At 38.1% G+C, this 27,799-nt stretch overlaps 4 protein-coding genes across 6 annotated transcripts; all 4 read right to left on the minus strand.

The window, feature by feature from the left end:
* Positions 1-106: 106 nt before the first annotated feature.
* Positions 107-4,199, minus strand: LOC133737724 (hydroxyproline O-galactosyltransferase HPGT3-like). The gene is made up of 12 exons (XM_062165229.1): positions 3,842-4,199; positions 3,670-3,733; positions 3,513-3,562; positions 3,245-3,423; positions 2,936-2,996; positions 2,725-2,797; positions 2,154-2,277; positions 1,957-2,044; positions 1,783-1,833; positions 1,239-1,310; positions 677-789; positions 107-461 (listed from the first exon to the last, which is right to left on the minus strand). The coding sequence occupies exons 1-12, from the start codon at positions 3,970-3,972 to the stop codon at positions 439-441; spliced, it is 1,029 nt and encodes a 342-aa protein (XP_062021213.1). The 5' UTR covers positions 3,973-4,199; the 3' UTR covers positions 107-438.
* A 1,053-nt stretch (positions 4,200-5,252) lies between these two features.
* LOC133738389 (ER membrane protein complex subunit 7 homolog) lies at positions 5,253-7,782 on the minus strand. The gene is made up of 7 exons (XM_062165918.1): positions 7,560-7,782; positions 7,435-7,478; positions 6,341-6,449; positions 6,144-6,207; positions 5,939-6,055; positions 5,732-5,840; positions 5,253-5,568 (listed from the first exon to the last, which is right to left on the minus strand). The coding sequence occupies exons 1-7, from the start codon at positions 7,652-7,654 to the stop codon at positions 5,483-5,485; spliced, it is 624 nt and encodes a 207-aa protein (XP_062021902.1). The 5' UTR covers positions 7,655-7,782; the 3' UTR covers positions 5,253-5,482.
* A 578-nt stretch (positions 7,783-8,360) lies between these two features.
* On the minus strand, positions 8,361-12,307 carry LOC133739907 (uncharacterized vacuolar membrane protein YML018C). 3 transcript variants are annotated; one of them, XM_062167722.1, is made up of 9 exons: positions 12,186-12,307; positions 11,780-12,073; positions 10,469-10,867; positions 9,831-10,045; positions 9,580-9,650; positions 9,321-9,422; positions 9,089-9,206; positions 8,867-9,002; positions 8,361-8,693 (listed from the first exon to the last, which is right to left on the minus strand). In XM_062167722.1, the coding sequence occupies exons 2-9, from the start codon at positions 11,858-11,860 to the stop codon at positions 8,631-8,633; spliced, it is 1,185 nt and encodes a 394-aa protein (XP_062023706.1). In that variant the 5' UTR covers positions 11,861-12,073; positions 12,186-12,307; the 3' UTR covers positions 8,361-8,630. The 3 variants fall into 3 exon arrangements, with proteins under 3 accessions (XP_062023706.1, XP_062023707.1, XP_062023705.1); XM_062167723.1 differs by lacking the exon at positions 12,186-12,307 and having other exon boundaries at positions 10,469-10,722; positions 10,808-10,867; positions 11,780-11,853; XM_062167721.1 differs by having other exon boundaries at positions 11,780-12,289.
* Positions 12,308-16,024: 3,717 nt separating this feature from the next.
* On the minus strand, positions 16,025-21,658 carry LOC133740287 (synaptotagmin-4-like). The gene is made up of 13 exons (XM_062168222.1): positions 21,369-21,658; positions 21,143-21,273; positions 20,619-20,664; positions 20,400-20,520; positions 19,827-19,954; positions 19,067-19,168; positions 18,901-18,975; positions 18,225-18,304; positions 17,567-17,717; positions 17,258-17,488; positions 16,851-17,141; positions 16,626-16,739; positions 16,025-16,542 (listed from the first exon to the last, which is right to left on the minus strand). The coding sequence occupies exons 1-13, from the start codon at positions 21,471-21,473 to the stop codon at positions 16,396-16,398; spliced, it is 1,722 nt and encodes a 573-aa protein (XP_062024206.1). The 5' UTR covers positions 21,474-21,658; the 3' UTR covers positions 16,025-16,395.
* Between the last annotated feature and the right edge of the window lie 6,141 nt (positions 21,659-27,799).

A 27,799-nucleotide genomic window follows, 5' to 3' on the forward strand; every position in this document is an offset into this window, starting at 1 on the left:
TTGGATGTCTGGACTTACAAAAACTTGGACCGAGTACAGCAAGTAAAACGAGCTACATTGCCACTCCTGGGGAAGAGGCAGACAATGCATAACACAATGCAGCAAGTCAAGTGAGAAGCTTTAATATCATTGATCATGTAAGATTCATAAGTCAATACAACCCGTAGTCAACCATCACTCACTCACATTGAACAGCTCTAATCTGCTGCAGTGTGGTCAACCTGTCTATCACTAATAAAAAATAATAAGAGGAAGAAAAAAAAATCCTCCTCGACCTTCATAAAAGAATGATCTTGCAAATCCTTTGTAGCCTTCACAGCACCTCAGCTCAACATAGATGTGGATGTGATCCAAATGTTAATTCTGATGGCTCACGCAGAACTTGCTGAACAACCGGATCTGTTTCCCTTCTAACAAGAGATCTTATCCTCCTCTTCATCAAGCTAATGAACAGACCTTGTCTGCAAGATTGGAAATTAAGGACAAATGGCGATCGTTAACACAAGTTACATCAATGAAGTCAAGAATAACCAGAAAACTGGGTAAAATCACTTAAAACAGCAGCTCGCTCTCTGGTTATTCTCGACTTTCAAGCTAGAAGACCTGAGACAAGATTTTTTTTTTTTGCAAATTCTTCTTCTCTGTTCTTTTAGCAAAAACTAAGCATGGGAGTTACCTTGTCTAATGCTACTACAGCAAAGACGGTTGTCATCAATATAAGTCGCTTGGATACCCATCATCCATGAACCCACTGATACATCATCATGAGCATAAGTCTTCAAAGATGCACTGCAAATGAAAAGAAAACTGAAATGAGATCTATATTTTTTAACAGGTATAATTTTGCTAACTAAGTCCGTGAAATTTCTCATTAAAAGGTAAACAGCTTGCAAAACAGCTTAAACTCCAAAATCTTATCCATCTTATATTACAAAAACATCCCATAAGCGACTTAGGCACTGACATTTCAATGAGAGATCTGTTTCATTTCATTTGTGACTGAACAAAGAAATTCAGTCCTCAAATACTGAATATGTACTATAAAAAAAAAATTAATTTCAATATTACTGCATACTTATAAGCTAGGTACCATTCAATGTAACTACTCAAGAGTTTTCAGTTATCATGGATAACTCTGACAGCGACCTATGATGAATACAACCCAAGCAACAAACTACTTGTAACAAACTATATTCAAAAGAGAACCATTTTCCCCAGCTCTAATTTTGAGAACAGACCTGTTAACGTTTATGTACTGAGCTAAGTTCTTCGATAGTATGAAGAGTGAAGTACCGGCATGTCGAAAGTACCTGAAATGGGCAAGAGGTGATTGGAATGAGACAACTTCAACTAAAATTTAGCCAGTGAGAATATCTTGCACTTGTGACTACCTGAACTTGATATGTAGAAAATCTCAAAACCACCTAAATAGAATTTAGTAAGTAACTAAGTAGCTAATTTTAGAAATTGTCCTTTTATCTGACACTCAAGCTCATAAGGTTCTAATCCTAGATCTAAGAGTTCGAACATGACAAACACACACTCACTCTCTACATGTATCCATGGCATACATAGAACATACACATAGACACAAAAGGATCTACTAAGCAACGGCCATTACATTTTTTTTCTATCATCATGATCAAAACACTAAAATCACCTCCCTATCTTGACCGATTACTACAGATGGAGTGTGTGTGGGTGCACAAGTGAATCAACAGACATCAAGTATTCAAAGCCCCATTATATGCTTTTTTTGTTCCATAGGATTGATCCACTTACGATTTCTGATCGCCAAACTTCCACCAGTCAGGTTCATACCAAGACTTTCCCCTGCAAATCAAAACATTTTCAGTGCTCAAAAGCTGCATTATATTTGCAGTATAAACAATCAAGATCTACAAGAGAAGAATACAAGAACGTTGCACAAAGGTATAGGGATAGAGAGGTATGTACTCTTCAGCAATCACATCTCCTGACTTCATACAACCAATATAAGCACTGTCTTGACCACGACGTTTTTCAAGAAGTCCGATTATCCCCTCTGTGTCAGGTGAGGAAAAAAAGTCTTAAATGACAAGTGAAAAATGTTCTGAATAGGGTGGAACATAGGCTTAAAATTTCTCACAAAATTATAGAAACTGAAAATTTACCAAGGTCAAGATCGATATGGTCATCAACTTTTACATAAAATTCAGCATCCCAATTTCGAACTGCGGTACTGAAGAAGAACTTTGCTTTCTTAGGCAACTCTTCTTGAGCCTCCTCATGACCTTCCTAATGTAATAATTAGTACATATTAGACTATATATTATAGAAATGATAAATTCAAGTCATCAGTGATATAAAGGGCAACCAACAACGGCTTTCGCTAAAATACAGATAAATACAAGTCATCAGTGATATAAGAGGCAATCAACACCGGCTTTCGCTAAAATTTATCCACTTTAATTACATCAAGCGTTGTTCCCCACACCAAAAACTCTAATTATGTGATGAATTTTGTTTTATTGCACATGACCAATACAGTATAACAAAAGCCTTATCACAACATTTGTATATTCAAACAGGTTACTCTAATCCCTAAGTAGAGTTCAAAATTTATATATGTATTACTTGTCATTTATCATTATATCACAACTTTATGTCTCCTATAATACTTGTATAGCCCGGGGCAAACGATTGAACCAGATGTACGAGAGTAACAGTAGACTTATTGCTTACAAGAATCAAGAAATCCTGTGTCGCGCGACTTTCCTCATCAATATTGCGGTCTAAGCTATCACCTTTGTTGGGACTGCAAGCCACAATAAATAAAATGATAAGAAGAATGTCCTGTACCAACTATCTCACAGTTCAGCCAGAGCAAATAAAACTCCAATATAAACCAACAAAGTTTATAGTACTACTATTGGGGATAAGGTGCGAGAAAAACCTCCGACCAATCACAAAACGTATGACTACTCCTCTTTCTTCAAGTTTTTTCAAAGCATCAACTGCAAAGGTCAATAGGAATATATAATATATTGTTGTTAGTAAAGAAAAGGTTTAAATGTTCTTAATGTTTGTCATCAGAGATAATCTATGGTGCTAGACATCCTACACAACACAGTCTCTTTATCTGATCCTATAAGGATGAAAGTGACTTAATCTCAACCAGTGTGCATAGAAACCTAACTTGTAATCCTAACATTCTATCAGAGAAAGAACGTAAAGTAAAATTCCAACAGAAGTCCTAACTGACCTTTAGGCATCCAAGACCCTCGAAACCCATTCCGCTGCAAACGGCTGCCAAATCCGGTAAAAACTCCAATAACGGCAAGAAATGGACCAGAGGTTTGCTTCAAGTTGTTCTTGAGGTAGCCTTGACTCTTGGCCAACGTCAAGTCCATCTCAGCTTCAACAATCCTCCTCTCCAGGTCCCTAAAAACCATCACCATTACTACCAAAACAAACACTAGGCACAACTCAAATAAAATCCGAATACGAATAAACGAAATGTAGGAACATACTTGCATCCAAGGACTGCTAACTTATCTTCAACTGAAAGCACCATCGGTCTCTGGCAACAAAATACATCACATATTAAACAAACAGATGCCGTCAATTTTCACCAGATTTTCAGTTTCTATGAACTAAAGCTCGGAATTGAGAGGTTTGGAGATGAACCTGGCCTAAGTTTTTCTTAAGAAGATTAGCTAAGACTGTTCTGTTCTCCGCATCTTGCCACAACCTGCATAAAGTTGCCGACTCCATGAAAATCAAGCACTCTTAAAGATCACATCGACAGCCAAACACAAAGCTCAGGGAAACAAATAAAGGAGAGAAAATGAGGACGTACCGGCCGGCGACGTAGAGCCAAGCGACGCAGGAGAAGAAGGCCAAGAAGATGGAAGGCTTGGAAGTTTGAATAGGCTTCGATCTCGATCGTCTGTCCGATTTCGACGTTGTCGTCGTCGGTAAGCTCTCCATCTCAATTATCAAAGCACAGAGAGAGAGAGAGAGAGAGGGAGACGGAGACGGAGCAAATGGACAAGACTGGAAATTAGCAACTTAAGAAATGGGACGAAGATGGAAGAAAATCAAATTCAGAGACGACTGGAAAGTTTTGAATTTTGATTTTGATTTCACATTGGAGAAAGAGATCAACTGGGAGCTCCCGATCACTGACATGTGGATTTCTGGTAAGTCCAGCCCATTTGAGAATAACGAGCCCAGGAGACGGGAGTAACGACAAACATTACAAAACATAAGAAAACTATATTCTAATATTAGAATAGTCCTGAAAAATTGTAACGCGTAATTACTAATTAATCATATCTTCGTGGGAATTACAAACAATGTCACTATAGCGTAAAGCAACTTTTCTGGTCCTTTTTTTTTTTTTTTTTTTTAAGGGGTTTGCAATTACAAACAATGTCACTATAGCTAGGCTGGGAGGCTCAGCCCCACGTCCGGTTTCATTTATTATATTATAATTATAATTTTGCATCGGGGGGACATAACACATGAACTCCGAGCTACAGAGAAACAATTACAATAATCTCCATAGAGAACATCCTGAATAATAGCAGGAGTCTCATCTATCCAAACATCATCAAAGTAAAACAAACTAGCAAGGTGAGCCAGCCGATCCGCAACACCATTTGCTTCACAGAAAATATGCCGAATTCTAACTGATTGAAAAGCCAACAAGTAATCTTTACAATCATCTAACACTCGACTTACCTCCGAATAATTCTTCTCCTTACTCTGGAGGGCAGCAATTAACAGGGTTGAGTCACTTTCAATATCAACTTCCGACCAACCTTGGCGAATACCAAGAAGAAGACCCGCTCTACACGCCTTCGCTTCCATATTTAGAGCCGAGTGTGCATGTACAAAGGGTCTAGCAATAGCCGCAATGCCCATACCCAAATCATTTCTTGTCCTTTTTTTCAATCAGAGTTGATGTTACTGAATCCAAAACAAATCAGAAATCAACATTGGAATCATCCAAACCATAAGTCCGAATGTACATTCAATTCCCTTTGAGATTCAATTCGAAGATACTGCTTTCAACGTGAAATCGATCTCATCGCCCATTTTAGAATAACGAGCTCTAAAAGATTCAAAAATTCATTCGATTTTTATCACAAAATAGTATTTTCACATTTTGAACATTCAAAAATAAAATAAAAAACATTTTCTGTTCAGAAGTCATGAACATCGTTCCCATGAGTTAATAAGTTCACATCTATGTGCACTCACAGTTCATCAGAAACGTAGAAATCAAGTTAACATTAATACAGAAACAAAAATGTATTGTCGGCATGATAACATCGCGTTTCTTAGCTTCAAAGAATAATAATGCTACAGTATCAGTTTTGCTGGGAATAAAACAAAACCCCTAGGGCATAATGGTACACAATATCTCAGCTCCTGATCTAGAAAACACAAGTGCTCCATCTGCATAGAGGGTTGTGGATTTCTATTCAACTGTTTAATTCCTCGCAGCAGCACCCGGTAACATGCTTGCCAGCCCTCCATTTCCCATTGCTTCTTGGGTTCGCCTCATTTCTTCAGGATCTGTTGCACAAAGGATATTTGATTACATAACTATATGAACTATTCTTATCATCGTGTCAAAATATGCCCATGGAGTCATTTTGACACGATGAAATCTAAAGCAAACCAGAGTCTCGAGCCCATAACAGAATCTAGAAACCTGTAGAGAGCAAAGAATACTTACCCATGTTCTCCACTAGTTTGGGCATCACAAACACAACAATCACCATAAATCCAACCATCAAACCCATCGGGCTCTTTACGACAGACATTATGGAGAAGGGTTCCCTTATCTGTAATCAGATCAAGATAACATGGGGTGAAAAATCCATTATGATAAGAAATAGTGAACTTATTATGTTGAATGGGAAAAGACTTCATTTTAACCAACCTCATAATAGTGTTCCTCCCTCAGTGGCTCTAAAACAAATTCAAGTAGACCCCTCCTATTCTCAGTCAGTGCTGCCTGAACCTTGCCTGGGTTTCTGGCACTAACATCAACTCGGACCTAAACAATTTAGTGAAAAATCCCATTAGTCATCCTTTCATTTCGATAAGTACAAAAGGAAAGGTATTTTATAGATAAGGAGTCTTACCGGAGAAAAGAAATAACCTATTGCAGACACTTCAATTAGATGAGTCCCTGCAGGTACATTATGGCTTTAAGAGTACAAGTTAAGGATGGACTGTATGCTAAACTTAGCATTTCATACTAAACTTTTATGAAACTTTAACACACAATCATGTAAAATAGTATTAAAGTCAAAATATATCAAAGATAGATTTAGGATACAATGAGAAAAACCCGTCAGGCCTCAGATAGGTAACACTTTGGCCACCATTTAGTATGACTTTGATATTAGATATTTTTCCATGAAGACCAAACCCTTTCACCCCCAGACCTGCAGAACAAATTCAACGATAACAGACATGAGCCATGAGCCATGAGCCATGAGTTTATATTATACAAAAGTATACTGTAAGGGGAATCCATAATGAGATGCAACCGTAGAAGAACCTTCACTTGAATCACAAAGAAAAGAAAACCATAAGTAGTCAAAATATTGATGATCAAAGTGTAGAGAGTGATGCCCTCCTACAGCAAAGAACCTAAAATCGATGATCGCAGTGTGGAGGGTAATCCTACAAACCCTCTTACAGCAGATAACCTAATTTCGATGATCGCAGTGTGGAGAGTAATACTACAAACGCTCTTGTAGCCAAGAACCTAACATAGGTTTAGCTAGTACTGACAGAACAAACCTCATTACAAGAAATAACTTGACCAAGGACTTTTAAAATAATGTGGTCTTATTGGGAGGCAGGTGCTGGGATGTGAATATTTCACCAAGCATATTCTCAGAACCACTTTCTTCCCCAAATATACTCTACATGAATACTTTCTCCTTACCACTCAACATGAAACAGAAATGCCAGTCTGCTTTAGCGTTTGCTTTCAGTGAAACAAATAGAGTTTCTACCGACACGTCATAAATATCGATCTACTCTCACTTTTCTTCATTAGAGGAACTCTCATTACCCTCCTTTAAGCATATATCTGCCTTCACCAAAGCTTACGAGCATGCCAAACAACAACCAGAAGTAATTTATAATACCTTATGGCTCAATCGAGTATCAGAAAAGATAATATAACCTATACCAAGTCCCTAACCACCTACCCAAATCATGGTAAAAATCCTTAAAACTCACAACACTAATCCGATCAACTTAACCACAAAACCAGACCCAGCTACCCCAATACACAGAGCCACTCAAAGCTAACATCTAGCAAAGCTCAATTCAAGTTCATATTTGAAGTCATTGATTGATTGATAAACCGGAAAAATAACCATAGCAGAATACAAGATCACAAATTGAAAGACATACTCGGGATCTTCACTCGGCCATGAATGGTGTAACCATCAGGAGACCTGCCAAAAGAAAAACCATTTGATTCAAAAAAAGTGAACTTCGGAATCATGAAAGCATCTCTGTTTGTTTTGCAATCTTACTCTGGAGAAATTGCGAGCGACGGAGAGATGAGCAGGAAGCACAACTGTAGGAGAAGCACGACAAGGACCGGTTTGGATCGGATGCTCCACGCCATAACTTAACTAGCGACGAGGAGATGAGAGAGAGCTTTCCCCTACTGCGCGAGAGTTTCAGAGCGAAAGGAGGAGTTTGTTTTTGCGCGATCTTGTGTTACGCACTTTCACTATATTTGGTGTGACCGCCCAATCAGGGACGTACACTCTTCTGATTTGAATCCAAATTCTCAACTGAAGAGCAGTCCTTATGATGCGATGCCCCTGTGCTCTATGTGGGCCCTACTTTCTTTTCTACAGCAGAAAAATAACACGTGTTGGTTTACTTTCAGTTTTTACAACAGTCCCTGGTTCATTCTCAAAAAAAAAAAAAAGTAATTCCCTGGTTAGCATAAAATTATGGAAAAATTATTAGTATTTTTGCTTTTTTGTTTTTGAACATTCATTCACAGGAAAAAAAAAATTGAAGCAATGACAATGGAGTTTGGTTTACAATGGTAGGATTGAGAGTCAACCGAAGACTGAAAACCACATTGAACGACTGAAATTGCGTTCAGTGTTGAACAACATGGTAAAATACTAAAATTTTATTTCAGTATTTCATTTTGCAAATACAACTGTACACAACTTCACCTAATTTTGTTTACACTTTTGGGTTTTAAAGATTTATTTGCAGAGGTTATGCTCCAATGCTGTCATCCTCCACAACTACACTAATGCCACAATGGCGTGTGCTGATGATTTGCACTAATACAATGGGAGAAGCGATGACAAGTAACGTGGAATGAGATTTTACTTTTAACCCACACAGGTTCATTACAACACTCAAAGCTGATGATTATGGTGAAAAAAGGAAAACCCTCACGCCCAGAGTTGATTTACACAAACAAGTATGATGTATGATACAACATTTAGGAACTTTTTTCTTCTTCACAGATTGAGAAAGCTTGAAATATCCTATCAGAATGGCAAAGAGGAAAATGGCCCCCATCAAAGAATTAGGATTTCAAAACTGAGAAAGTAGTGTTTAACAAGATGCTATAACCCCAACTTCTTTGAGAACCAATCTGAAAGATTAGCTATTACAAATCCTGCAAATACCTGCAAAATTACCAGAAGAGAATCACAAACAGTTCACACATGGAACATGACATTAATTTTACTACATATATTGTACACTAAATCGGATGCTAAGCGAAATGTTTAACAAATGTACTAGAACTACAGATATTTAACATTCCAATGATATATGCATATTTTTGATAATATGATACCTGTACAGAGCCAAGAATGTAAACTGCCGAATAATGACGACCATGGATAAACATGTCAGCCACCATAGCTAGGGGGATGGTGAGCGACATGCCCAGAGTGGCCACCAGTGGAGTTGTCCACACAACACATAGTGCCCTGTAGAAAAGTGGAAGTTTAAACCAAGAAGCACAGAAAGCCATTGCATGAAGTACAGACTGAAGAAAAGGATTGTTTAAGCCTACCAAAAGTAATCAGAAAGTACACTTCCGACAAAGCCATTGGCAAGAACAAGTTCATCTAATTTAGCAGAATGAGGAATCATGAACTTTGGTTCAATGCCCATTGCTGTCAATGGCAAAACTGGGAAAATACAAAAACAAAAGAGACCAATATGAATGGGGAACACAGGAAAACGTTAAAAGGATAAAGAACTCTCTTTGTGAACTAGGGCAAGAAATTTAAAGCAATACTTACCCAGCCACCATAATGCTACGAGCGTAAACAATCCAATATACCCAAACAATTTTTGCACGTCAGCCTTCTCTCCTCCTTCACCACCAAATTTCTTAAGAAGGACTGCATTATTGAAATATAATGATATTAATGTTACTATCAAAAAGTAGTATAAAAAAAATAACAGGCACTAAGAACATTTGAAGCAACCAAAAAAAAAAAATTATATATATATATATATATATAGAGAGAGAGAGAGAGAGAGAGAGACTTCCCCAACCTGTAAATAGACCGTATGACATAGCTGAGGAAAGGCCGAAAACATCTCCAACGAGAGAGTGTTTCCCATTGCTGAACAAGAAAATTCACCGTCAATTCCCAGAACATACATTACAAAGAACAAGTTGATATCTATATGAATAACAATGCAGAATATCAACAACAAAAAGCCTGCAAAAACAGATGTTTTTATCTTTCATCAAGAAAGAAACAAAATGACAGTCAAGAATCAGAGATGAAGTAAACACTTACGAGGCACTCGATTGTGACTCATCTGTAGCCCACGTTTTTCCCATAGTTGTCATGGCTACACCTGCCATGCTGACAAAGACAGCCACCACTTTTGCTATATTTAAAGAATCTTGGCCCAAGAATGCACCAATAAAGAGTGTAAAGAGTCCTGAAGTTGAGGATAAGACTGTTGTACTTGCAACACTCGTACGCGCGAGAGCAGCATTTGCAAAATACTGCAACAATCAGGAAAAACCATAATTAAATTCTCTAGAGGTCTTCACCCAAATGTAACTACTTTTCATTGAATGCATATATGTCATGAGCATATAAATCTGCAGATATGATTTTATGTCTTTAAGGGAAGGAGGACATTAAACATGTCTGTGACACAACTTTAGTCCATAAATCTGCCATTTAATTTCAAGTAACAAAGATCACTTCAAAACTTAGCTATTCATATTTCAAGCAATAAAGTTCAAGGTTCTGATCAAACTTTATGCTCTATAATGTTGAATTTTCACATAAGAACGTTGTAGAACAGCTAATTAACATGATGTAACAAGGTTTTCTTACAGCCATATGACAAGATGCATAGTACAATGTGTTTATCAATGGAGATATATTCTTGGAGACAGTAACTTTAGGACGTCCCTTACCTCTGTAAAAAACCAAAGAGGGGCAAGGTAAAATCCATAAGTAGCAATTTCCCTTGGTGTGAGCTCTCTGTCATGTTTCAGCACATTTAAATTGTCTTTGAGTTTAGAAACCAAAGGCCTTTCTTCTGCACAAGGTGTAAGGTCTGCATCACTGTCTTTTCTGGACAAGGTATGAATTTCCAATTCAAAATCTTTCTGCACTCCATTGTGTTTTAGTGGTGAACTAAATCCAGCAGAATACTCATTCATGCTTTCTGCATTTTTGCCACTTTTAGAAGAGCGACGTTTAAGTAAATTACACAACCAGTCCTTAAGGAAAGCTATTGGGAGGTACACTACCATAAGAGAAGCTCCAAGATATGTTACTGCAAATGGCTGCTTATACTTTTCATAGATATCCTGTAGAGATGATCAAAGTTAGCTAAAGCCTCAAGAGATACAAACTTCAGGTGCACAGAATATTGTATATAAAGGTATCATAAAATTGAATCAAAGAATATCAATGAAAGAATCCCTACAATCATGTCAGGCGTCTCCACATTCCATACTAATGAGATCCCAATAAATTGCCAATTGAAGTCTTATTTGGGGTGGTGGATACATGTAAAAACTATATCACTTAAAACAACTATGTGTCAATCTTCCCGATAGAGAAGGGTACAATTGTTTACTATACGATCTAATTTGGTCACTCACTAAACTCCAAGATGGCTTTGACAAGAAAATCAAAGTTGATTTACCCACTAATAAATTGCCAAATGAAGTCTTATTTGGGGTGGATACATGTAAAACTATTTCACTTGAAACAATTGAACATAATCTTCCGATAGAAAAGGGTACAAATGTTTAATAAACTATCTAATTTGGTCACTAACTAAACTCCAAGCTGGCTTTGACAAGAAAATCAAAGTTGATTTACCCACTAACCAAATTATTGGATACTTCTTCGTTTTGCTACCCCTACATCTCACGAAAATTCAGGCCTACTTGGTGCCATCAATCAGAGGATAATGAAGAAAAGATGAATCGTTATTTACCTACAATGTTTGATACCCAGTTCAGGCCTCAGTTTCACACATAAGTTCAAACTAAAATCCAGTCTTTAATCATATAACTAGTGGAACAGGTCAAAGACAAACTCTTCAACCACAAAAACAGATGACTGAATTAATTCATATAAAGCTCCGAGCTTTCCCAACCCATAAACCTAAGGAACTCATAAACCATAAGCATTTCATACAAATCATATTGCACCCAAGAAGCTAGAGAAACATTGGAGTACAGAGACAGAGAAAGAAAGAAATGACTAACTTGTGTGACTTCTGCAGAGGTAACCCAAATGATAACCACAGCACCAATTAGAAGCAACCCAGCTCTGTATCTCCAACCCATAACAAAACCCAGATAGAGGAATCAGAAAAACTTGAAGGATCTGATCAGTAGTCTTGGATCTTTGAACTTTGGGTTTGATATTTCCCAGGTCACCGGCCTATAATTAATGAGCTTAGAGAGATCTTGGGTGACAGGGTGTGTTCTGAAATCCAAAAGTGGCGTGTATTTAGGTGAAGGGTAGAAGAGACAGAGAGGCCGGTTGGGGCGGGGCGGCTGGTGTCAAACAACAAACAAAGAATCGAGTTGGTATTGAAAATTTTGTTAATGCCGGAGATTGGGAAGAAAGAGAAAGAGAGGGAAGTGAAAGTTAAAGAACGAAAGGAACCTGAAAACGTTTTTGGTTGCTGTTAGTTAAGGCCCCCCTTCACTATAACATGTCTGTCTTGGATTCAATTTCTTCAGTTATTGTGGTTATTTTCAGACCATTGTCAAATTCTTGAGGCTTTAAATTTTGGGTTTTAATATGTCTCTGTAAGGAAACTGCGATTACACGGTTGTGATTAAGAATATTCTTGTAGTAAATCCTTGGTCAAAGAAGAGAAGTAAATCTCTGGTTGGAAAAAAAAATAATAATAAATAAATAATTACTGAGTTCAGTTATAAATCAATTTAAAATAGAAATGTGAACTAAAATCGTAAACGCTTAAGTTATATCTCATATTCTTCTCTTTATGTCTTTGCTCCTACCACACTTGTCCAAAACACAACTTTTCGTCCGATCATACAACCTTCATTTTGAGGCAAGATCAAACTCTTTCATAGTTGCATTGCTTATAGTTTTTTTCTTTATAGACAATCACTTTCCATTTGATCGAACTGGGACAGTGTAAAAGCAAATAAGCGGGAGAAAATGATCTAGTTAGAGACCTCCAACAAATTATCTATAAAGACTACAACATCTACCACAAAATTTATCTCTTGTAAGGTATGTTTGAGAGTTAATACTAAATAATGGAATTTGTATTATTTTCTTTACCTTCTCTTTCTTTCATTTTCTTGTCTAATCAAACATGAAATGCTTATTACATTACCACTTCAATTTGATCGAACTGGGATAGTGCAAAAGCAAATAAGTGGGAGAAAATGATTCACTTAGAGACCTCCAACAAATGAGCTTTAAAGACTACAATATCTACCACAAAATTTATATCTTATAAGATATGTTTGAGAGTTAATACTAAATAATGAATATATTTCTTTACCTTCTCTTTCTTTCATTTTCTTGTCTAATCAAACATGAAAGGCTTATCACATTACCACTTCAATGAGACATCACTCACTTTAATTGGATTTCCGATTCATCTATTTCTTTCTCTCTTTTTGTTACAAATCTCTTTCTTTCTTCGACATGCATAAAGAAATGAAACCATAGAATTTTCATTAAACAACACTTGTAGTTGTGATATACATAAAACGTAAAGACAATGAGCTAGCGTGCGAAGAGAAAGGGCATCCACACAAAAATACAAAGAATTCCAAATGATGTTGCAGGTAGGAGAATGTAATATATACAATCATTCTTAAATAGATCATTATGGTAGTGATGTTCACAAATTATGACTAATTTTAGTCTTTTAATGCTAAAATAAGCACATAATTAGACCACCATCTATGATGAGGATAAAGAATCCCCTTCTTTTTTTTTTTCTTTTTTTTTGGCGGAAAAGAATCCCCTTCTTTAGACATGCTTGCATTTTAATACATCAAATTATAATTATATACCCCTTGCATTTGCTTAAACATAAATTATGCATTGCACTTTGAGTCCCTTCCGATCCTTTATTTACACTTTTTGAGTCAACGGACTAGCTAATTTTTTCAATAATTGAATTCTCATTAAATCACTTTGTTTAATCTCTTGGCAGAATGAGGATTATAAGGTATAATTCATAAGTAATTGCATCTAATTTCTACCCTGTCTCTCACACTAATGTAGAATTACCATATATGAGACTTGGGTTAATACATGATTAAGTTACACTAATTACTACAATATAAAAGGGGATTAAACCTTTGCCCCAAGCCTCCAATCTAATCAAAATTTCAAGGTGAAGAGCCCCATAGCACCTCTGAAACAACAGTGGCAGACTCTGCTTCAGAAACAGAGGCTTCTCTAACTCTCTTCAGTATTTCCAACTTCACTGCTCTCTTCTCAGTCTTCTCCAACCCTTCCCCAACTTCAACTTGCACTGCAAAAGCAGCAACACACCCCAAAAATGGAAACTTCCCAACACCTTCATCCTCTTTGGACTCACCCATCACCTCCAACCTCTGCAAATCCATCAGCTTCCTCACCAAGTCCTCTCCAAGCATGGCCTCAATCACTTCCTCTCTCGCCAAGATTCCGATTTCGAAAACGCAGTTCATCGCTACCGCTTTCATCTTCAACTCCTCGGCGCTCAAAAGTCGTATAATCCTCGGTATTTCTTCATTGATGTCATCCACCAAAGGGGTTCGGATAATCCTGACCAGCGAAGTAAGGACTTGAATCGAACGACACGAACCCATTGAAATCAAAGCTCCAATAATCGGACCCATTAACACCAACCCCACAAAAACGTCCTTATTGAACTGAACCAGAGCTAGAGCAACAGCAGCAGCTTGGTCTTTAACCCAATTTGAAAACAGTGACTCACAGATTATAAATTCAACGATGGAAAATACCTTGGCTTTCAAAATCAACTCCTGGTACTCCTTATCAAAACCTCTGGACAATCTGGTCTCTAAACCTACCAAAGCCTCTACCTTTTCGCCGTCTTCCTCCGACTCATTCATCGTTTCCACGAAGCTCTCTACGTGTTTTCGATCAACATATGCTTGGATTTCAGCTTCAATAGCGTACCCGACTTGGGAGATGTTGTAGTTGGTGATTTGGCGGCGGAGGAGAGACCGGAGGCCGTAGCTTTGCAACTTTTCGAGATTTTCGAGGAGGGCTTTAAGGTTGTTGAGTAACTGAGCGAGGTTGAAGAGACTAGGGTCGGTGGAGATGATCGGGTCGGCTTGTGTTGCGAGCTCTAGAAGAGCTTCAATGGCGGCGTTTGTGTCGTGGTTGTTGTAGATTGTGGCAATGGGGTTGTTTTGGACGGCTTTGGAGGCTTTTCTTAGAGCTTCTAGAAGCGGCAGAGGGTGGTGGTCTTGAGCTTCTTCGGCCATGGTTGCTTTCGTGTGGAGTAGAGTGATGTGCGTAGGTTTGAGGCAGACGGTGGCAACTACCGGTCAAAACTCAAAAGGGAGGCTTAGCTGACCAACCGTTCAAACTGTGTTGTGGAAATTTCATAGAGTTTTTCATTTTTGTTCTTTTCCAGAGTGGAGTAATACCACCGAAAATTTTGGTCTGCTTTCCTTTTCAGTTTTTCCTTTCATTAATGTGCAAGTTTATATGCGACTGTGACTCTAGATGTTAATGACATGTTAGAAAGTATAATGGGTGTGTACTTATATTCAACAATTTTAAGTTCGATTTTCTTGTGAAAGGAAAAATAAAATTTATGCGTACAAAGGTTTCAAATTTGCATTTTTCGTAGAAGGAAAAATAAAAAGACTAGACTAGCTCATCTCTCATTTTGAAGAGAAAAAAAAAAAAGTACGAGAGAAACTTAAGTTGTAGAGAAGAGAATTACGCATGCAATAAGGCTTGACGTGGACTTGAGGTATGTGAGGAGTTTGAATTCCTGACTTATCATGATCTAAACATATTTTTCCACCTTCTCTATCTGATTCATCAGGGATTCAGGGCCAAGTAACAATTGATATATAGTTTCACGGTAAAGAATGAAAGATTTTGAAACAAACTTGAGTGCTTAATACAATCATCAAATCCTAGCAAGGATGCCAAATTTCAGACAAACTGAGTGCTTAATCCAACTAAGGACTTTTTAAAACATAAAACTAGACAGAACATGAGTATTGCTACTGAGGCTTATTAGTTCTTTTTATGCAAATGGATGCTACTTATCTGTGACTTATGATCAGCAAGATGGTAAATTAAGCATCCTACAAATAGTTTTACTGGAAAAAGTTTCATTTTAAGAAGAATGCAGAGAATTCGATCTATAGAAAAAAGAAAAGTGGAAAAGAACAAACCAGACCACAAAAGAAAATGAATGCAAATTATAATTGTCTGGAAACTCGGGATCGTAAATGAATTCGAACACCATTCTGATCGCCTCTTTCATGATCTTTTCTATATATAAGTAGAACCACGTACTGTGAGCGGTCTATCAAAATATATGGTATAACTGTCCCCATTTCTATCCATATCGAAAAAAATCTCATCCGATATGAAATTCCGTTAATCTCTTCCGTATGTACAACAGAAAAAATAGAGCTCAAACATGTGAAGATTTCTGAAGTGTAAAATAATCTGAACTACATCTGACTCGAGTAAGATTTGTTTTAGCTTTGGGAGATAAGTAAAATCTATTATGTGCAAGGAATGAATGAATGAATTTCCTTAACCTGTCATGCAAAGAAATCGGACCTTCAACTCTAGCAAAACTGCAAAAACAATGTAGGCCACGTCGTCTTTGATCAGATCAAGAATCACGGACTTTATGCTGTGCAACCCATTTGAGACTCAGAGTAATCCTTCCAGATTTGGCAATGTCTATGGGATAGCATTCCTGATATTCTCCTTCCATTAAGACCCTGGTGAGTGTCATGATCACTCTCCCTATTCTATCCTAAAATAATGAAAAGCTATTTCAAATTTTTTGATACTATAACAATGATAGAAATAAGATGATACCAAATTTGAAGACAATACCTTCCCAAAAGTGTCATGGTCCCAAACTTCGACAATTAACATTTCATGTAATGCATCCTCCACCATGAAGTCAAATGTCTGATTCCAAACTGGATTCAAGTTGTTCGTTATGACCTAAGAAACCAGAAGAGTATGAATTAATAAGGTATAGGAATGCATGGCTGGCTAATTCATAGATGGGAAATAATTTAGAAAGAGTGATCAATTTGGAAACTTAAATCTCACCCTGGTCTTTTGCTTTGCTTCAGATTTCTTCATAACAAGGACAACATACGGGTCAGCCTTCCCCATAAAATCTACTTTTGGTAGGTCTTCTGCAGATATAACTGTTACAGATAGTACTCCTCTTATAAACATTTCCTTCTTCTTCTTGGTAGATATTTTTCTCAACTCTGCTTTTGTTAAATTTTCAATCTTCAAAGCCTTTTCCAAAGAGGTCAAGGAGAAGTCATGGTCGAACGGGTTTACAATGTTCCCATCTGTACCATAAGGGCAGTATAACAGCTCCAAGTGCACCTATTGTCAAAAGTAAAGTGGATTATACCCATTTTTCTCATATGTATCTCATATATGTAAGGTCTGTGACATATTGAATAAGTTGACAATAAAGAAAATTCAGATGCCATTTTCACCTGACCCCGGTACTTGGTATCTCTCTGGATCTCCAAATCCTTCAAAAGTTTTAACCACACATCCTTCACTTTACCAGGCTCAAGCGAACTCAGTGGAATTTGACAACAGCCAATGAATTCTGCAGCCTGAAGTCCTTCATCATCGAAAATTCTTACTGTCAAGCGTTGAGTTGATTGATCTTCAACTATGAACTCATAGTGCTCATTCCATATTGGGTTTAAATCGTTGTCCTGAGGGAAATGATAATAAAATCAATACAGTTGAGGAAAAATTATATGTACACAAAGTAAAACATGAGTTTGACTTACAATAACTTTGCTGGTTTTTGTTCTGTTAGGAAGTGGACGTATGAATATCACAGCAAAAGGATCTGATTTTCCTACTATGTCCTTATTCGTTAACTCCTTGGCTTCTACAAGCTTCACTTCTAATGTTCCAACGGGCTTCAACTCCAAGTCACTGTAACACAACAAGATCTTAGATGAGGAAAATACTGGTAGCTAGATTGGGTCAGAAAAATTTCTCTGAATTAGGCCATATAATGGTTAACATCTGCAACTCAAAATATCAAATCTATGCATACATAGTTCGTATGTGTTAACATGGTTCCACATTGGCTATATATCTTTCGGATTGATGGTGTACCCTTGGAATTATCCATATGCATGGTGAATGGAAAATACAATCTGATTACTTTGCATTACTGAAGTATAAAACCAGTTTATGAATAGAAAACCATTAGTGGTTGACCCCATAAAACTCTGTAAACACCCACATGAAACCATAAAACTTCATTAGATTATAACATGCAAATCCATTTAGTATTGTCATGAAACTTCTCCATATATGTTTTTCCTAAGCTTTGTATTGAATACTTTCAGAGAACAGGAGTGAGATAGAGGTACGGACAGTTTGGAAGTATAAATGTATAATAAGGTTCTACAGTTTATTCTGAATTTAACATACCTGTAATCGCCAGGTATAATGGGAATAATGTTACGAACTGGCCAAGTAATACAATCTTCAATAGCATCTCGTATTGTTTCCTGAAGAATATAATAATTTAACTATAGTGCACTGATACTAAATTACTGTGTGGAAAAAATAATTGCAGTAATGTTACGTAAGATGTTTTGTAATTTTGATGAATTTCTGCAGATATGATTTAGTTACAGGGATTTGTCCCTCCATTTTTAATTTCCTTTTAATAAGAATACCAAAAGAACAATGCTTTATCTAACAATAGTCCAGGGATGACACAAGGGACATCATGATGCCAGGGTTGAGTAAGAACAGGAGCAAGTCCAGCCCCAAAACCCTGTTTTATGCAATATGACACAATTGAGGTCTGTTTTATTGAAATTAGCAAAATGTTACCTCGCTTTCAAGACTAGTAGTTTCTGTAAAAAAAAAAAAAAAATTCAAGAATGGTGATCGAAGAATTCAAGTGCTATTATTAGTGAAGGATTCAAAGGCCATATGCATCCTCTCATAAAAACTACTATTATCGAAAGGGGAAGAAAACTTTTGCTACTATGAATAAAAAAAAAATTTGGTAAGGGTGACGAAGTCAACGGAGCCATAAGCAGTCTTCCATATACGCAAGCAAATAGAAATCAGAGATGGCAAAGTTAGTGCAAACCTCAAGAGCCTCGGAGACTCCTGGAATTGCTGATATTTCACTACCTGAGACTTTAAACACAAAGTCCAGCTTTTTCTGCAGGCAGACGCAAAATATATGATATCAAAATCAAATATAGTAGATGTATATCTGGTTATGAACACAGTAACAATAATTGTGTGCACACCTTTTCTCTTAAGGAATATGCAACAGCTCCAAAACAAGGAAACTGGTCAATTAGTGGTTTGAAGATTAACCTGAAAACCCCAGTGAATCCAATATCTTTCACCTAGACGAACAATGGAAATGAAAAAGATGATAAGGTGTACTAAAACTTTCATAAACATTATGAAAGCCTCTATTTTCATGAAAGAAAACATACTACGGATGAATGGAAGAATACATGCATAGACATATACACAACAAGAAGATGCTGAAATGGGAAAAATCAATGCAGAAGTACATGTAGGTCCAAAAATGTGTAAGCAGGGGGTGACTGGAGTATAACAAGTAATTTCCTGTTTCCAGAAAGTCAGGCATGTTTTGTTCATTGTACACTCGTTTAAACTTTAAATGAAAAGTATGAACATATGATCTTCATCAAAAGTCTGACAACATAACATGTTTCGGATATATGGTCACTCCTCACAGGTTAACATGACTTGGAACAGATAGTTTGGTAAAAACAGTCTGATGCTAATATCAAACTCCCCAGAAACTCTCATTCAAATTTGCTTCCAAAATCTATCAAGTAGCAGAAAAAAAACACATTGCAGAAACAAGACATTTAAATAACACAAGTGCCTGTTAATAGAATATTTCCCAGAAAACAAATTTGGAATGTCATGCATTTTCTTAAAATACCTTTTCTCTTTGTGACTACATCTTAGTATGAATAACTTACATAAATTATTCTTAACCGTAAACAAGCATTAAATCGAACATACCTCTACAGGTAGTGCAAGACCAACATGGGTATTGATATCAATTACAATATCTGGATCACCATCCCATTGTATCTCAAACTCCATAGTGACTCCCTCAGCTCCACATTCACTTTCAACAAGGGAAATTCCTATAAGGATATCAACAACTTGTATAAGTCGACTAACAGGATCAGCTTGTTTCCTTAATGGATGTATTCCGAAAGGGTCAACTCTGTATATCTATCTATGGCTAGATATCATAATCATATTTTATACTCGCTTCCACCCAACTCTCTACACTGAATACTTGCAAAATTAGGAAGCTTCAACAAGATTTAGGGAATATCAAAAGTTCTTATGTATATGGGTGATTGTATCCATGTATGATTCCATGTCGATAAGAAGGGGAAAAAAAAAAGTTATAAACTGTTTTAAGTCACCATATAGACTATGGTATAAATGGAGTTGATGTAAGGAAAGACACTTAAAATTTCATAATCGGGTTTGCTAAAGCTAACAAATGAGTCTGACCAAGTATGTCCATAGGAAATGTGACGGAACGTAAAAAGGGTGTGATAAGATTTTGAGGCCAACCTGTAAATTGTGGAGCCACAGTGCCAAGGGTTAATGTGGAGAATTTGAGTGAATCCAAGACAGCCGGGGTATATTGTTTGAGTATTGGTTCCACATTGCTCCTTATCAGCTCCGATGCTGCCTACACCATCACAAATGCTCTTAAACAACAATTAAGCACAGAGGAAGACATTGAAAAAGAGGAAAAGCCATCGAAAAAAAGTGAAAGCCATGCATTACTTCATTAACGTATGGCCAGATCTTGTCAAGATGTTGGTTGAGCCAGGTCAACTGGAATTTATAAAGAGATTCATGTTAGATATAATATGCATACATATATAAAAAGTGTCCATGCAATAAAATGTTGAGCACTGATCCCATATTGGATGGGAAAATGTCTAACAAAGCTCTATGCACTCACTGGGTTTTTCCGCCTTCATTTGTTCGATCATGTGTGATGTGTATGACCACCTAAATGTGGGTTCTTAGAAAGTTAGTCCCACACAGTTAATGAACTAGGGCTAGAATACTCATTGTTTCCATATGAATAATCTATATGCAAGAGCTCATTTGCTCTTCTAACTTCTAAGATATCTTTTTTTTTTTTTTTTTGGCGTTGTAATCTCCCCGACAACTTGAGTTTTTGAAGCTGCAGTACTGGATGGCACAAAAAGGCACCATCCGATGAATACCCAGTGACTTGATATTAGCTCTAAGAATAGTGTAACATGTGTTACATTTTCAATGTGAAACATGAAGTGCATGTGAGAAAAATGTGAAATGAACTCAACTTCTGTTGCTGCGTGAAAATAACCCAAGATGGATAATACTGAGGTGCAATAAGCTTTCTGGAATCTTGCACTGTCATCCTTGCAAGCGCTGCAATAATCTTGGCCTTTGAAAACAAACCACATGAACATAAAAAGGGAAACCATCAAAACCAATCAATTCAGAACACTCGTATATGATGTAACGAGATTTGATTAGTACCAATTCAGAGCGACGTTTGGATCGCCTACTCTCGCTCCGAGCAAAAGCCATGATCAACCCAATTCCGATAGCAATGCCGACGAGCAGTCCAAAGAAGAACCCCATTTTTGTGTTGTGTGATTGCTATTGGGGAATTGTGGGTGTGTTTCAGAGATTATGACAAGGGGGACACTTGGGATTCAAAGTCATTTGGTCGAACATGATTGGTGGATTGACGGAAGTTTGATTATGGTGGGAAACTGTACGGTTGGGTTTGTCTCATGAAATAGAAGATTGCGGGCATTAATGGAGTGATTAGTTTGATCTGAAAACAAGGAAACTTGCTAATTGATCTGTTTTATTTCCTCTCTGCATATAATTCTAACACGGCAAAAATTCTCATCGGATAGTGGATTTTATTTTATTTTATTTTTTTATCAAATTGAGACATACTAATAGTATGCTCCGTTCGTAAATTAAGAAATAGTACAAAGACTACTCCAATAAAACAATTATGCTCTGAGTAGTCTATGCCACATACAAACACCTCGCCTAGCAGACAATCTATTTTACTTAGTCTCACACGCCGAGCACGCAATTGCGGTACGCTAAAACTAAGTACTTCCACAAGACTCATAGAGGTATCTCTACCAGCATAGGCAATAGTAACTAGGATCAACCTATCAAACAACTATTGGCTCCTTACCCTTTGATGGGTTGGAACCATGAACTGCCTCCACCACAGTGAATTCCAGTAGTCCATTCACCAATTTCTCCTCCTTCCTAGGAGTCTTGAGCTTTTTTGCCGGTGACTTCTTCATAGGTGAAGCATGCACAACCTTAAGTTCCTTTGCCTTATTCTTTGCCCCCTTTGGCCTTCCTGGCCTCTTCTTGTATACTTCCTTCATAACTTTCACATAACACAATCCCATTGTCATAGCATCCAAGTTTGTCCTGCCCACTGCTAGACTCAACCGCAGCTTCTTTGGAGAGATGCCGTGCATCTTCATCCACACGTTTCCTACGCATACCACAACTAGGAGCTGCCTCCATCAACTCCTTCTCAGTAGAACTACCACTCCCAATCAGCTCCTGCCCTGAACCTCCCGGAGATATTTCATTACCATTCTCCACCTGCTCGTTCAGAGGTGCAGTGTGCACTCCAGAACTTCCTTCACCACCGCTGGTAGCAAGCTTACACCTAATTTCCTTCCTCCCCTTTGGTTTAGCTGCTAGCAGGAATCTCTCCAGCCCGACCTGTGGACTCAGCTGTGCTCCAAACACCATCGGTTGTCCAATATGAGGAGACAACTCCACACGGTTCAACACCCTTTCAAGATTTCGCCGTGCCGGCGATTGTTCAGCCCTAGCCTCTGCCGGCAGCGGCGTCCCAGCACATGGTAAGCCCACATGAGTAATCAAACCACACTCCTGACATCTGCCATAGAGATTTTCAAAGAAAAAGTCCAGATCCACATCAACCCCATCATCCACCATGAAGCTCGGTCGGAAAATCACAGGCTGCAGAAGATCCATCTCAACTCGGATTCGAATCCTTCCTTCTCCAAACTCTGTTGTGTCTTTCTACACATACCGCCCCAAGGCGCTGCTAATTCTTCTCAAGCAACGATCAGTATGGAAATCTGGTGGCAGACCACGTACCTTGATCCAGTAAGCTAAGGTAGAGAGCGGAACATCCTTGATCGCTCCCACCCCATCATACGGTGCTAGGACAATTAGAGCTCTATCAAAACCCCAAGGACCACCTCGAAGGATCCGGTTACGATCTGTTGGATCCGTCAAGGTGAACAGAAAGCGATCTCCATGGTCCTGAGCGGTGTATCTTCCATTCAACCTCCATGCACGCCGGAACATGCCCATGAACGGTCTTTTGTTGAAAGCCCTAGCCGTCAACAACTTCCCCACCAGATACGTCTGAGAACGACGTAAACCCTCTTGATTTGATGCGTTTTTCTTTCGCCTCCAGATACGTCTGAGAACGACGTAAACCCTCTTGATTTGATGCGTTTTTCTTTCGCCTATCGCGTAACAATCAACACGGTCATCAAAGATGGGAAGTATTTATGTCCCGGTTTATCGTACCTCGGGGATTACGAGCTAGCTAAGAATCCTATGGTTCTAGGTCACCGACAATCACTTGCACAAACAAATAAAACTAAAAAAAAATGCTAAACAAGGCACCGAGCCTCATTCAAGCATGACTTTGCATCACACAAAGTCACATAGACGGCCTTGCACCAAGCAAGGCCTATATAGGGCCGTGAAACACACAAAAGTGCTTGTAATGCTCACGCCCACATGGATTTACAAATGAATGGTAGTGGGAAAGTCACAATATTTTTGGATTTTCATAAATGATAAATAAACTAACTAACTACAACATAAAAATAAGATAGATAGAAGGATGGGAAGCATCGCATCAAGGGTCACCATGGAATTCAAGGTTCTCCACACAAATCTAAAATCACATGGAATGATGATGATTAATTCAAATGATGCTTCAAATGTTTTGTCGGATTTCCATTTAGCATTAAGAGGTCGAAAAGAAAGCTAAATTGATTGTCATAAAATAGTAGTCAAACCCTAAGCAAAAACAAGAAGAAGAAAGAATACTTAGTTTTTGGCTACCCTATACTAGTCTCAAACCTTATGCCTTGTTAGGGCCATAAGTGCTCAAAACTAAATGCTTTAGGTTTCGACAATCGATTGTAACACACTCTAGCAACCATCACCACAAATAATAAGGTCGAAAAGAGTACTTGTGATAACAATTACCCTACCCAACAATTCCGAATACTATTCTGACAATCAAGGGTAATAATACTCAAAATTGGGTGACTTGAGAACCACAATCTAAGAAATCCAAATGGAAATAGAGATATGCAATGGGCAAATTAATTCTACCATACTCATGCCATAATCTAAATTGAAATATAAATTCCCCAATTTAATATTCCAATTCCAACACACCAAACATAGATTAAGGAGGGGAAAACCTAAACCATACATCTAGAGTGAAGAAATTAAAGCAAGAGTACACAAATCATATGAATAAACATCAATTTTATTTCCATTTTATTAATTCCTCAACAAAACCATATAAAACTAAACTTGGGTTTCAAAACCCAAAACCATGAGAGGTCACACACAAGTATATATCAATACACATCAAACAACACCATAAGCAAGAAATAAGAGAGAGAAAGAAGAGGGAAAGAGAGGAGAAATCCATGAAATTTAAGGCAAAGCTTGTCACTAGCTATTGCCATAACTTCATGGCTTCTCTTGCTACCCTTATGAAGCCATGGTGTAGAGATGGTGGCCTAGATACCAGAATTGTGTGTGCCTCTTCGTTGTGCAAGCTTACATGTGAAGAATGGGGGATGAAGAAGAGAAGAAGAGGTGAGAAGGGAGAGAAGTCCCAAATTCGGCCAAAAGGCCTAGGGTGAAGAAAAATAGGTCTTCAGCTTGTGAAATGTGTGTGCAAAGGTGCTTAAATACCTCCTTGGGTTCAAGGGTCAAGATTAGACTTGTACCCTAGATCCAAGGGCTCAAAAACAAGTAGAAAATAGGTAAAATAAAAAGACTAAAACAACCTAATAAAAATGTAGAGAATTAGAAGTTTAGAAAACACTTTAGAAAATATAAAGAAAACCGGAGGGCAAAAGTGTAAGTGAGTGTGTGCCTAGTGTGAACACAAATAAATATTTTCATCCACATGTGTGATGTGTGTGAGGTGTGGTCCACTATTATTATTGTTATTACATCCATTTTGAATTTGAAATTTAAATACAAAGATGCAATACAAATAGGCTTGGGTCTTCACTTGTGCTTCTTTGGTCTTGGGCCTTGAACTTCATGCTATCGGGTCAGGTTGACTTGGTTGACCATCGGGTCAACCAATTGACTTTTTGTCCGTTAGTCAGAAGTTGACTTTTCACTCGAAATCGCTCTTTGTTTCATCTTTTCCCTCTCTTGACCATAATTTCCTACAAATGAAGAAAACAAAGTAATACTACAAAATAATGCTCGAGTATTCGCTAATTTCAAGGTAATTAAGGTTAGAAACACATGTAAATTACGTGTGAATCACCTCTCCACGAGTCGGATGAAGATCCACGAGAAGCAGCCAGTCGAACAGCTATCTCATCCACCTCCTCCATACCGTCAAACTTAGAGATTTTCGAAGCTAGGGTTTTTCTTCCCTCTTTCTTGCGTCAGCGGCTAGGTTTTTTTACATCGTAGGATAAAACCATAATAATTATCGGGTAGTGGATCTTAATGAAGAAAATTTTTGGAATCGTCAATATTCAATTTTTTTTTTCTAGGCCCGTGCAGCTGGCCTCAAATTGTAATTAATGAAATTGCAGTATACGGGGCATATAGTGCCTAAACCCCATATTACATTCAGTCTTAAGAGAACATCCTGAATAATAACATGAGCTTCAACTATAGCTATGTATTAAAACATACACCAATTAGCAAAGAGTGAAACACCAACAACTCTATTTGCTTTACAATAATGGTAACATATCGGAAAGCTAATGCAATGCCATAAAACAGTTAATCCACCTTTCCCAATATGTTGTTGATTAGAAATTGATCCAATGACACTTAATTTCATCCTGCCACTAGGAGGTTGCATTCACTTAATGAATTAAGGAGCGTCATCTCACTAGGGCAAACAAGGCAAATGAGGTGCATAGATCGGCACAAGGCCACATAGACCCAACCAAATACTGGTTAACAATTAGGGTCTTTGACCAAAAGCACCAAAATTGATCAAAAATCTCCCACTTACTCCAGCAATAGATTTTTATTCCCACTAACCCAATTTAAAAGGAAATGACAAGTTTACCCTTAACCTAATTAAGAAACTACATCATATGCCACACTCTCTCTCCTCTCTCTCTCTCTCTCCAAGATGCATAGCTCTCTCTCTCTCTCTCTCTCTCTCTCTCCCAGGATTCCGAACCCAACGCCTTCGAGCCAGGCTCGCTCGATGACGGAGGCTCTGGTGAGTACTCGATCGCTAGTGGCGCTGCAGCCTGTAGTCATCGAGTTCGGCACAGCGAGGAATCGGAGAGAGATCCACCACTCACCAGATCGTTCATGGCAGGAAGACATCGTCGATTACATGTGACGAAAAAGCTCCGGTTGCGGCGTGTTAACGTTAGAGTCCGCGGGGGTCTCTAGTTAGCTTTAGAGAAAGAGAGAGAGAGAGAGAGAGAGAGGGAAGACGCAAGAAGTATAGTAAGGAGGGAAACTACGTCCACTTGAATGTTGTAGTATGTGTGTTTGGGATTACAAAGTGTGTAATGGAGTGTTGGATATGGAATGTCTTTCTAAGTGGGAGGAGAGTTCCTTTTATAGGTGAAGGAAGCCATCTCCTTTACATTTTCTTAGATGTGGGACAAGAACCCACTATTCTAGTTTTGAACCCATATTGTGAAGGCAACTTTGCAAGGCCGGAAAGGTGGCTTCCCGGCGACGTATTTGCCACTTTCGGATACCGTAGCGTAGCTTGAACATAGGGCTACAAGATGCCAGTAGCGGTTGGATCCCATGAGAGTGTTGTTTATGCTTGGTGAGGTATCAAACTATCATGCATAGTGAGAGGTATCTACACGGCGTTTGCTTCGGAGTCGGAGAGGAACGGGATAAATGCTGGAGCAGCAGCCAGAGTTCGAGTTCGAGTTCGAGTGTGAGTCCGGGTCAGGTCTGGAGTTCCAGCCGAAGTTCGGTGCTCTCTCTCTCTGTGAGTTCGACACTAGCTAGCTGTTCCTTTGTTAACGACGTCGTTCTTGCCCCAACACAGCAACTCTCCGGTCCCTTCTCTGGTTTTGCCCTAAAACTACAATCGGCAAAGCCATTCTGGGAAAAAAAAAAAAAGGAGCAAGTGGCGAAGAAAGGTGAAGAGGTGGGTGCCCAAATCATTTTTTTTTTTTAAGTAATGGGACAGAAGGAAAGAAAAAAAAGTTTTGAATGTCTATTAGGGGGCAATAGACGTCTACTGAAGGGCAATAGACGTTTTTAAATTGATATAATCTCTTCATTTTTTCTTTAATCAAAGTTTTATTTATCTAATTTTAGGAATATTAGTTCTCATTCCGGCTACGGAAAGTTCTATTGGGGGGCAATAGAAATTTATTGCCCCTCTATTGGGGGGCAATAGACATTATTAGGGGGTAATAGATGTTTTCAGAAAACTCCGATGGGCAGCGGTCAGTGACCGGATTCTGACGAAAGTTAACCGGATTCCGGCGACCGGTGACCGGCTCCGGCGAAGTCTCCTATGGTTTCTCTCTCTTTCATTTTCTCCTTCTCTCTCTTTCTCTCTCTAAGAAACAAAGAGGTGAGGGTAAAATGGTATTAAAAAAAAAATAAAGAAAAAAAAAAAACCTTAATGGGGTATTAGGGAATACCTCCTT

The sequence above is a fragment of the Rosa rugosa genome, chromosome 3 (assembly GCF_958449725.1).
Source record: "Rosa rugosa chromosome 3, drRosRugo1.1, whole genome shotgun sequence".
Lineage (NCBI taxonomy): Eukaryota > Viridiplantae > Streptophyta > Magnoliopsida > Rosales > Rosaceae > Rosa > Rosa rugosa.

Excerpts from the sequence above, each read along its gene's own strand:
- LOC133739907 (XM_062167722.1), bottom strand. The coding sequence starts at position 11,860 with ATGGGTTGGAGATACAGAGCTGGGTTGCTTCTAATTGGTGCTGTGGTT. Across the intron at positions 10,868-11,779 it reads CCTCTGCAGAAGTCACACAA|GATATCTATGAAAAGTATAA; the intron begins GTTAGTCATTTC and ends TCATCTCTACAG. Across the intron at positions 9,003-9,088 it reads GTACTTTCTGATTACTTTTG|GGCACTATGTGTTGTGTGGA; the intron begins GTAGGCTTAAAC and ends ACTTTTCTACAG.
- LOC133740287 (XM_062168222.1), bottom strand. The coding sequence starts at position 21,473 with ATGGGGTTCTTCTTTGGACTGCTCGTCGGCATTGCTATCGGAATTGGG. Across the intron at positions 19,955-20,399 it reads TGTGGCTCCACAATTTACAG|GAATTTCCCTTGTTGAAAGT; the intron begins GTTGGCCTCAAA and ends ATATCCTTATAG. Across the intron at positions 17,142-17,257 it reads ATACCAAGTACCGGGGTCAG|GTGCACTTGGAGCTGTTATA; the intron begins GTGAAAATGGCA and ends TTTTGACAATAG.
- LOC133738389 (XM_062165918.1), bottom strand. The coding sequence starts at position 7,654 with ATGGCGTGGAGCATCCGATCCAAACCGGTCCTTGTCGTGCTTCTCCTA. Across the intron at positions 6,208-6,340 it reads CCTGACGGGTTTTTCTCATT|CCATAATGTACCTGCAGGGA; the intron begins GTATCCTAAATC and ends GTACTCTTAAAG. Across the intron at positions 5,569-5,731 it reads CAAACTAGTGGAGAACATGG|ATCCTGAAGAAATGAGGCGA; the intron begins GTAAGTATTCTT and ends TTTGTGCAACAG.
- LOC133737724 (XM_062165229.1), bottom strand. The coding sequence starts at position 3,972 with ATGGAGAGCTTACCGACGACGACAACGTCGAAATCGGACAGACGATCG. Across the intron at positions 3,424-3,512 it reads TTAGCAGTCCTTGGATGCAA|GGACCTGGAGAGGAGGATTG; the intron begins GTATGTTCCTAC and ends GATGGTTTTTAG. Across the intron at positions 2,997-3,244 it reads AGGGTCTTGGATGCCTAAAG|TTGATGCTTTGAAAAAACTT; the intron begins GTCAGTTAGGAC and ends TGACCTTTGCAG.